Source organism: Hypomesus nipponensis, chromosome 4 (genome assembly GCF_054491055.1).
Source record: "Hypomesus nipponensis isolate SF chromosome 4, ASM5449105v1, whole genome shotgun sequence".
Classification (NCBI taxonomy): domain Eukaryota; kingdom Metazoa; phylum Chordata; class Actinopteri; order Osmeriformes; family Osmeridae; genus Hypomesus; species Hypomesus nipponensis.
In genome coordinates this window covers 15380001-15390000 of record NC_140364.1, presented here as the reverse complement: position 1 = coordinate 15390000, position 10000 = coordinate 15380001, and the positions used below count along the sequence as shown (strand labels likewise).

Below are 10000 nucleotides of genomic sequence, written 5' to 3'. Positions count from 1 at the left end.
CCTCGTCTTCTCTCCTCCAGGCTCATCTCCTTCCAGGAGTTTGTTGCGTTTGAGGCAGTGCTGTGCACTCCAGACGCTCCCTTCATGGTCGCCTTCCTACTCTTCGACAAGACGGGACACGGGATGACCACATACGGTAGGTAGACTAGCTCCACCCCTCTGGGATGCCCCCTTGCATGAACTCCTATGGTAGGTAGGCTAGCTCCACCTTTGAGATGGAAGGGGGGAGGAGGAGGGTGAGGGAGGAGGGTGAGGGAGGAGGGTGAGGAGGAGGAGGGTGAGGAGGAGGTGGGTGAGGAGAGGAGAAGAGGAGAGAAGAGTCATACGTTTGTACTCGTTGCTTATTTCACATTTCCCTAATTGATTTAAACAGCCCTAATTTCTGCCTTGTGTAGGTGTGTAGCGTTTAGCACATTAGTGGGTGTGAGATGGCGTCGGCTCACTGTGGGCACCTACACAAGCACAAACCACATTCCACACTAATTGTTGCAGCAGGGAGTAAGATCATTGTGGTTGATTATATATGCACATATGTAAATGTTCATATTTAAAAGGCTCAATTAGAATATTCATCGGTGACGTGTGCGCGGTAATTATAAGGCCTGTTGTTTTCCTGTTTCCCTGAAAGGTTAATGAATATACCGATGAGAACGCCAGCGAGCTGCAACACACTGAAGTAGAAAATTGCATGAAAAACATTTAGCAGCTTCTCAAAACACACTGATTTCAGTGTGTGTATCTTTCAATCTGCAGCTCCTCAGAGCAGCTACCTCCTCCTCAGAGCAGCTACCTCCTCAGAGCAGCTACCTCCTCAGAGCAGCTACCTCCTCCTCAGAGCAGCTACCTCCTCAGAGCAGCTACCTCCTCAGAGCAGCTACCTCCTCAGAGCAGCTACCTCTTCCTCAGAGCAACTACCTCCTCAGAGCAGCTACCTCCTCCTCAGAGCAGCTACCTCCTCAGAGCAGCTACCTCCTCCTCAGAGCAGCTACCTCCTCCTCGGAGCAGCTACCTCCTCAGAGCAGCTACCTCCTCAGAGCAGCTACCTCCTCCTCAGAGCAGCTACCTCCTCAGAGCAGCTACCTCCTCCTCAGAGCAGCTACCTCCTCAGAGCAGCTACCTCCTCCTCAGAGCAGCTACCTCCTCCTCAGAGCAGCTACCTCCTCCTAAGAGCAGCTACCTCCTCAGAGCAGCTACCTCCTCAGAGCAGCTACCTCCTCAGAGCAGCTACCTCCTCAGAGCAGCTACCTCCTCAGAGCAGCTACCTCCTCCTCAGAGCAACTACCTCCTCAGAGCAGCTACCTCCTCCTCAGAGCAGCTACCTCCTCAGAGCAGCTACCTCCTCCTCAGAGCAGCTACCTCCTCCTCGGAGCAGCTACCTCCTCAGAGCAGCTACCTCCTCAGAGCAGCTACCTCCTCCTCAGAGCAGCTACCTCCTCAGAGCAGCTACCTCCTCCTCAGAGCAGCTACCTCCTCAGAGCAGCTACCTCCTCCTCAGAGCAGCTACCTCCTCCTCAGAGCAGCTACCTCCTCCTCAGAGCAGCTACCTCCTCCTAAGAGCAGCTACCTCCTCAGAGCAGCTACCTCCTCAGAGCAGCTACCTCCTCAAAGCAGCTACCTCCTCCTCAGAGCAGCTACCTCCTCAAAGCAGCTACCTCCTCCTCAAAGCAGCTACCTCCTCAAAGCAGCTACCTCCTCAGAGCAGCTACCTCCTCAGAGCAGCTACCTCCTCAGAGCAGCTACCTCCTCAGAGCAGCTACCTCCTCCTCAAAGCAGCTACCTCCTCAGAGCAGCTACCTCCTCAGAGCAGCTACCTCCTCAGAGCAGCTACCTCCTCAGAGCAGCTACCTCCTCAGAGCAGCTACCTCCTCCTCAGAGCAGCTACCTCCTCAGAGCAGCTACCTCCTCAGAGCAGCTACCTCCTCAGAGCAGCTACCTCCTCAGACACCAAAGACGGGGGCTACAGGCCCGTCAGCGGCACTTTCTTTGACGCATTACAGAATTTTCTCACTTCTCTTGTTTTTTCCGGGGCTGTTTTATTAGATTAAAGGACTCCATGTCAGTGACAACATCAACTCCCTGCTTTTAGAAACTTATTAAAAGCATTCATTGCCACTGCGTAGCTGCATTAAAGAGACTTTGTTTTTCCATGTCATTAATAGCTCTCTCTAATTTCATTTTATTTATTTTTTTGTTAATAACCCATGTCATTTCTAACAAGTCCAAGCGGTGCAAAGAAAATCAACCGCAAAGACGTCTCTGTATTTTTTCTGAAGAACCTATTCGTGTTTTCCTACAAATAAATCCATAATTTGTTGGAATGGAGATCATAAAATGGTGACATGAAACACAGGCCGCACGTGACAGTGTCTCGGCTGAGCAGATAAAACGCTGTCGGCCGGAGTGCTGACAGGTCCATAAAAGCTGATCATATAAAGGCAGGTCTGGAGCCAGCGCTGCGGAGCTACTCTGCCCGGTAACAGGCTGCATATTTATAACCTCATTAAAGTGTTAAAACCTTCTCTAGCTTTACTCGTCCAAACATGTATGGGCCTGGAAGAAAAATGGACGCTCACGATTTTTAGGGAGATTTTCTCTCTCTTTCCTCCTCTCTCTGCTCTTTTTCTTTCCCTCCCTCCCTCCCTCCCTCCCTCCCTCCCTCCCTCCCTCCCTCCCTCCCTCCCTCCCTCCCTCCCTCCCTCCCTCCCTCCCTCCCTCCCTCCCTCCCTCCCTCCCTCCCTCCCTCCCTCCCTCCCTCCCTCCCTCCCTCCCTCCTGTAATCAGAAGCAGGTTTCTCTGAGAGCTTTGTTTTGGTTTCTGCAGTCGGGGCTGTAATTTAGGCCTCATGTTTAGTATCTTCCTCTCGAGCCGGAAGACTTTAACTCCCATCTGGTTCACCTGCTTCCTGCTTCAGGTACCACGCTGCTGATTTGGTATCGATCTCCAGCGCGTGGCTTGAGGAAACATGGTGTTCCTCTGTCACAATCAATCAGACGTTTAATTGGCTCTGGTGACGGCGGTGCTGATTTGACGTGTTGTTAGTGATAATGGACCTGAAATGGATAAGCAAGCTGGTTTACATCTGTGGTGGAGAGGTGTCGCCCGTCATGGTAGTGTTTCCATGACGGTAACAAGGTCACAACAGCAGCCTACCTTGTCAGTTGTCCCTGGGCTGTTTCTTGACTGGGACCACTAAAACACTGTTAGAAGTACTCTCCTTCTGTAGAACTGACCCTCCAGACTGCTGGGCTTCATGCACTATGTGTACATTGCGTTGGATAAAAGGTGTTAAATGTATAAAATGTAATTAATAGTGATCTACTACAGACCAACTCAGACCTCCTCTCTCCTCCCCTCTCTTCTCTCCTCCCCTCTCCCCCTCTCCTCTCCTCTCCCCCTCACCTCTCCTCCTAGTTTAACAGTGCTTGTCTTGTCTGTTTGTTCCTCAGAGGATGTGAAGCAGGTGTTTGGCCAGACCACCATCCATCAGCACATCCCCTTCAGCTGGGACTGTGAGTTCATGCGGCTGCACTTTGGCTCCGAGCGGAACAGGCACCTCAGCTACGGGGAGTTCACCCAGTTCCTCCTGGTGGGGTTCCTCTCCAGCACCACACACACACACACACACACACGTGCTCGCTCACACACACTTGCACACACACTCTCACAGACGGCTTCTCTTCTTGTTCCTCTGGGCCACTCTCCCTGTACCCCTCTCGGCCCCCCTGACCCTATTTGACCTGCTATCACTCCATCCATCAACCCAACAACCCACATCTAGACATTCAGATGAAATTACTCCACAATATTGAATCACGTCAGCCCCTTGAGAACCCACCACCCCTCACGTCGCCGTGCCGACGAGCGAGCGCCCGGCTGTGTGTTCAGGCGGAGTGAGTTAGGGCTTGTCCTGATCAGCAGGAATGAAACTGGGGGCCAGTCTGCAGGTGTTTTCCATCATGCAGCCGGAGGCACACCAGACCCCCTCCTCCTCCATCACCTCCCTCCATCACCCCTCCTCCATCACCTCCCTCCATCACCCCTCCTCCACCTCCCTCCATCACCTCCCTCCATCACCCCTCCTCCATCACCCCTCCTCCATCACCTCCCTCCATCACCTCCCTCCATCACCCCTCCTCCATCACCTCCCTCCATCACCCCTTCTCCATCACCTCCCTCCATCACCTCCCTCCATCACCCCTCCTCCATCACCTCCCTCCATCACCTCCCTCCATCACCCCTCCTCCATCACCTCCCTCCATCACCTCCCTCCATCACCTCCCTCCATCACCCCTCCTCCATCACCTCCCTCCATCACCTCCCTCCATCACATCCCTCCATCACCCCTCCTCCATCACCTCCCTCCATTATCTCCCTCCATCACCTCCCTCCACCCCCCCTCCTCCTCCATCACCCCCCTCCATCACCCCTCCTCCATCACCTCCCTCCATCACCCCTCATCCATCACCTCCCTCTATCACCCCTCCTCCATTATCTCCCTCCATCACTCCTCCTCCTCCATCACCTCCCTCTATCACCCCTCCTCCATTATCTCCCTCCCTCCCTCCATCACTCCTCCTCCTCCATCACCCCCCTTCCATCACCCCCCTTCCATCACCCCTCCTCCATCATCACCCCTCCTCCATCATCACCCGTCCTCCCCCATCACCCGTCCTCCCCCATCACCCCCAACAGGTACAGCAGGAGTTGCACACAAGTCTTTTTTCAATATGATGTCTAGACCACGAATCTGTGTGTATGTGTGTGTGTGTGGGGGGGGGGTGTAGGTGAGGCAGTGCCAAGTTTGCATCTAACGTTTTTTATATATTTGAATGAGCTTTTTATATTACACTTAACTTAGACCAGATGACTCTCAAACACTGTGGGGAACATTGATATTGTGTGTGTGTGTGTCTGCCAATCCAGAATGAATAATGTGTTGTGCGCTCAGGCCCAGTTTGACTCTGGTTTCCAGCTGCTCATACCAGCGCAGCAGCCAGACTCAAGCTGCTCAGAGAAACAGTCTCTCTCTCTTCACTTGATCCTCTGGTAGTGTTAGAGCCATGTCATAAGAACACAACAAAATCATTCTGCTGTTTCAGACAAAGTGTTTCTGGGTTTTAGCTTTAGGGGAAGTCGATCAATGTACTTTGCCACAGACCCCAAAACAAACATGTATTTTATTTTTCAATTCCTGGTGCTTGTGCAGCCACATTAGAAGACGCTGTACTGAGCCGTCTGAGGACGATACGAGCAGGGGACTATCTGATCTCTCTCAAGCTGCATGCACTGCCAACGTGTCAGAGGCGTCACCATGGTGACGGCGGCTGTGTTGGACTGTGTGGGAGGCAGGAGGGTGAAGACCTGTGCTGGTGACGTCACAGGGTCACAACCCAAGACCTCCACCCTCTCTAGACTTTCACCCTCTTTAGACCTTCACCCTCTCTAGACCTCCACCCTCTATAAAGCTCCACCCTCTCTAGACCTCCACCCTCTATAAAGCTCCACCCTCTCTAGACCTCCACCCTCTATAAAGCTCCACCCTCTCTAGACCTCCACCCTCTATAAAGCTCCACCCTCTGTAGACCTCCACCCTCTCTAGACCTCCACCCTCTATAAAGCTCCACCCTCTCTAGACCTCCACCCTCTCTAGACCTCCACCCTCTCTAGACCTCCACCCTCTGTAAACCTGTGTGTGGGTGGTAGGGGAGGGGGGTGGTAGGGGAGGGGGGTGGTAGGGGAGGGGGGTGGTAGTGGAGGGGGGTGGTAGTGGAGGGGGGTGGTAGTGGAGGGGGGTGGTAGTGGGGGGGGGTGGTAGTGGAGGGGGGTGGTAGTGGAGGGGGGTGGTAGTGGAGGGGGGTGGTAGTGGAGGGGGGTGGTAGTGGGGGGGGGTGGTAGTGGAGGGGGGTGGTAGTGGAGGGGGGTGGTAGTGGAGGGGGGTGGTAGTGGAGGGGGGTGGTAGGGGAGGGGGGTGGTAGTGGAGGGGGGTGGTAGTGGAGGGGGGTGGTAGTGGAGGGGGGTGGTAGTGGAGGGGGTGGTAGGGGAGGGGGTGGTAGTGGAGGGGGGTGGTAGTGGAGGGGGTGGTAGTGGAGGGGGGTGGTAGTGGGGGGGGGGTGGTAGTGGAGGGGGGTGGTAGTGGAGGGGGGTGGTAGGGGAGGGGGGTGGTAGTGGAGGGGGGTGGTAGTGGAGGGGGGTGGTAGTGGAGGGGGGTGGTGGGGGGGGGTGGTGGTGGGGGGGGGGGTGGTAGTGGAGGGGGTGGTAGGGGAGGGGGGTGGTAGTGGAGGGGGGTGGTAGTGGAGGGGGGTGGTAGGGGAGGGGGGTGGTAGTGGAGGGGGTGGTAGTGGAGGGGGTGGTAGTGGAGGGGGTGGTAGTGGAGGGGGGTGGTAGGGGAGGGGGGTGGTAGTGGAGGGGGGTGGTAGTGGAGGGGGGTGGTAGTGGAGGGGGTGGTAGTGGAGGGGGGTGGTAGGGGAGGGGGGTGGTAGTGGAGGGGGGTGGTAGTGGAGGGGGGTGGTAGTGGAGGGGGGTGGTAGTGGAGGGGGGTGGTAGGGGAGGGGGGTGGTAGTGGAGGGGGGTGGTAGTGGAGGGGGGTGGTAGTGGAGGGGGGTGGTAGTGGAGGGGGGTGGTAGGGGAGGGGGGTGGTAGTGGAGGGGGGTGGTAGTGGAGGGGGGTGGTAGGGGAGGGGGGTGGTAGTGGAGGGGGGTGGTAGTGGAGGGGGGTGGTAGGGGAGGGGGGTGGTAGTGGAGGGGGGTGGTAGTGGAGGGGGGTGGTAGGGGAGGGGGGTGGTAGTGGAGGGGGGGTGGTAGTGGAGGGGGGTGGTAGTGGAGGGGGGTGGTAGGGGAGGGGGGTGGTAGTGGAGGGGGGTGGTAGTGGAGGGGGGTGGTAGGGGAGGGGGGTGGTAGTGGAGGGGGGTGGTAGTGGAGGGGGGTGGTAGGGGAGGGGGGTGGTAGGGGAGGGGGGTGGTAGTGGAGGGGGGTGGTAGGGGAGGGGGGTGGTAGTGGAGGGGGGTGGTAGTGGAGGGGGGTGGTAGGGGAGGGGGGTGGTAGTGGAGGGGGGTGGTAGGGGAGGGGGGTGGTAGTGGAGGGGGGTGGTAGGGGAGGGGGGTGGTAGTGGAGGGGGGTGGTAGGGGAGGGGGGTGGTAGTGGAGGGGGGTGGTAGTGGAGGGGGGTGGTAGTGGAGGGGGGTGGTAGGGGAGGGGGGTGGTAGTGGAGGGGGGTGGTAGGGGAGGGGGGTGGTAGTGGAGGGGGGTGGTAGTGGAGGGGGGTGGTAGGGGAGGGGGGTGGTAGGGGAGGGGGGTGGTAGTGGAGGGGGGTGGTAGGGGAGGGGGGTGGTAGTGGAGGGGGGTGGTAGTGGAGGGGGGTGGTAGGGTTAGGGTTAGTGCCAGTATTGAAGCCCAGCAGCAGTGGCTGGTCATGTGTTTATTGGAATCCAACGACAATTAAAGACCCGTAAAACACTGGAGGTTCTGATTGCTGGCTGTGAAGTCCCTCCCTCCCTCCCCAGGAGAGGGCCACCCTCTCTAGCGCCCCCCCCCCCAGAATAAGACTCTTGTCTCCAGAACGGTCTCATTTGCTGCGAGGTGAAGTTTGTTTCAAGAGGCCGAGTCTGGAAGCAGCCTGGATCAGGAACACAGTTGTTGTTCTCTGCGGTGGCAGAGATTCTTATACCTCAGGAGCTGGCCAGCACCCTAACTGCACTCTCTCTCTCTCTCTCTCTCTCTCTCTCTCCCTCTCTCTCTCCTCTCTCTCTCTCTCTCTCTCTCTCTCTCTCTCTCTCTCTCTCACAAACTCCCTTTCTTTCCTCCCTCCCTCTGTTGTGACTTCTGTTTTCTTTAGCTTTTTGTATCTAAAGCACTTTAAGCCATCCAAGTCTACATGTTTAGAAAGAGTTATGACCCGAAATAACCTCTGACACCCCCCCCCAACACCCTGACCCCCAAAGAAGCCCCCTCGTTCTCCTGTACAGCGGCCGTGTTTCTCCTCTCTGCCTCCTCCACCTCCATCCCCCCAATAAAGCCTTCCTCTCTGCCTCCTCCACCTCCATCCCCCCAATAAAGCCTTCCTCTCTGCCTCCTCCACTTCCATCCCCCCAGTAAAGCCTTCGTGTCTGCCTCCTCCACCTCCATCCACCCAATAAAGCCTTCCTCTCTGCCTCCTCCACCTCCATCCACCCAATAAAGCCTTCCTCTCTGCCTCCTCCACCTCCATCCACCCAATAAAGCCTTCCTGTCTGCCTCCTCCACCTCCATCCACCCAATAAAGCCTTCCTGTCTGCCTCCTCCACCTCCATCCACCCAATAAAGCCTTCCTGTCCAGAAAGGCTCCGCCCGATATCAGCGGCCCCTTTCGCCCCCCGCCGGGCTGTCAGACGTGTCCCCCCCCCCAGTATCCCGACGTGGCAGTTAGACAGAGCCTCGGCGCTCCTTCCCTCCCTCGCCATTCAGCTCCTCGCAGGCGCCAGTCTTCTTAAGAAGCTCTGGACGAACGCGCTCCCCTCTGCTGAATACCTGTCACTCTCACTGACATAGGAGGGGGTTTTCATACATTACCATTTTTTGTGTGCCTTTCAGAAGTTCGCTTTTAAGTGAATGATCGTTTTTGGAACTCTTGAGAGTCGCATTTGGGAAAATCATTAGATTTAACACATTATTCCCTTCACAAAAACCTGGACGGAAGTGTTTTGATGTGACGGTTATTAGATGTGTTTATGGAGAGCAATGCATACACACATGCAAAAACATGCTTCCACTCACACACACACACACACACAGTGAGGAGGCAGTAGAGTTTGAGGTGTGTTTACGGGCTCTCTATAGACCTGTGGTCGCAGGTACCTGATAATTACTTAATTTCAAATCCCTGTTGGAGAGTTCCTATGGGTTAGCTTTGTTCCTGTGGACCTGTCCGCAGGAGGATGGGAGTGTGTGGGAGTGTGTGTGTGTGTGTGTGTGTGTGTGGGAGTGTGTGTGTGTGTGTGCTGGAGTGTAAAGTGAGCATTTGGGTGATTAGACAGCCTGTGTGTACCCCGGAGTACCTTTTAATAGGAGGGTTGAGATGGTGTGAAAAACACCAAGTCACACAGCAGCAACATGGGGAGGGAGGGAGATGAAGGAGAGAGATGGAGGAGAGAGAGAGATGAATAAAGATGACTTGAACTCCCTATTTCTTGGGTGATGGGGGGGGGGGGTCTTCAAAAAAGGGTGCATGTCTGTTTAATGTGAGTGTTTGTGAGTGTGTGTTATGCTAGTGTGTGTTGACATGAATGTGTCCGTGTGTCGCACCAGTGTGTGTTAACCTGTGTGTGTGTGTGTGTGGTGCAGGAGATGCAGCTGGAGCACGCCCGGCAGGCGTTTGTCCAGAGCGACCGGACCCACAGCGGCACCATCTCTGCTCTGGACTTCAGGGACGTCATGGTCACCGTCCGTCCTGGCATGCTCACACCCTTCGTAGAGCAGTGTCTGGTGGCGGTAAGAACACGCTGACCTTAACCCTGACCCTAACCCACTTCTACTTCTCTCCCTCTGTCTCCCTCTCTCTCCCTCTCTCTCCCTCATCCCATCTCTCCTTCTCCTCCACTCCATTTCTCATCACGTTTCTCCTCTCCTTCCGTTTCCTGTGATTAACAACAGCCTGTGTACAGTGTGCTGCAGTGCTGTCCTGTGTACAGTGTGCCGCAGTGCTGTCCTGTGTACAGTGTGCCGCAGTGCTGTCCTGTGTACAGTGTGCCGCAGTGCTGTCCTGTGTACAGTGTGCCGCAGTGCTGTCCTGTGTACAGTGTGCTGCAGTGCTGTCCTGTGTACAGTGTGCTGCAGTGCTGTCCTGTTTACATTTACATTTATGCATTTAGCAGATGCTTTTATCCAAAGCGACTTCCAAGAGAGATCTTTACAAAAGAGCAGAGGTCACAGTGTACAGTGTGCTGCAGTGCTGTCCTGTGTACAGTGTGCCGCAGTGCTGTCCTGTTTACAGTGTGCTGCAGTGCTTTCCTGTGAACAGTGTGCTGCAGT

At 55.7% G+C, this 10000-nt stretch overlaps 1 protein-coding gene across 3 annotated transcripts in view; it reads left to right on the top strand.

The window, feature by feature from the left end:
• slc25a13 (solute carrier family 25 member 13) overlaps window positions 1-10000 on the top strand; it is a 42327-nt gene that overhangs the window by 7124 nt on the left and 25203 nt on the right. For all 3 annotated transcript variants that reach the window (XM_084696968.1, XM_084696967.1, XM_084696966.1), the window contains exons 4-6: window positions 21-136; window positions 3447-3586; window positions 9314-9460. In XM_084696968.1, the coding sequence (XP_084553094.1) occupies window positions 21-136; window positions 3447-3586; window positions 9314-9460 (403 nt within the window). The remainder of the gene's footprint in view (window positions 1-20; window positions 137-3446; window positions 3587-9313; window positions 9461-10000) is intronic.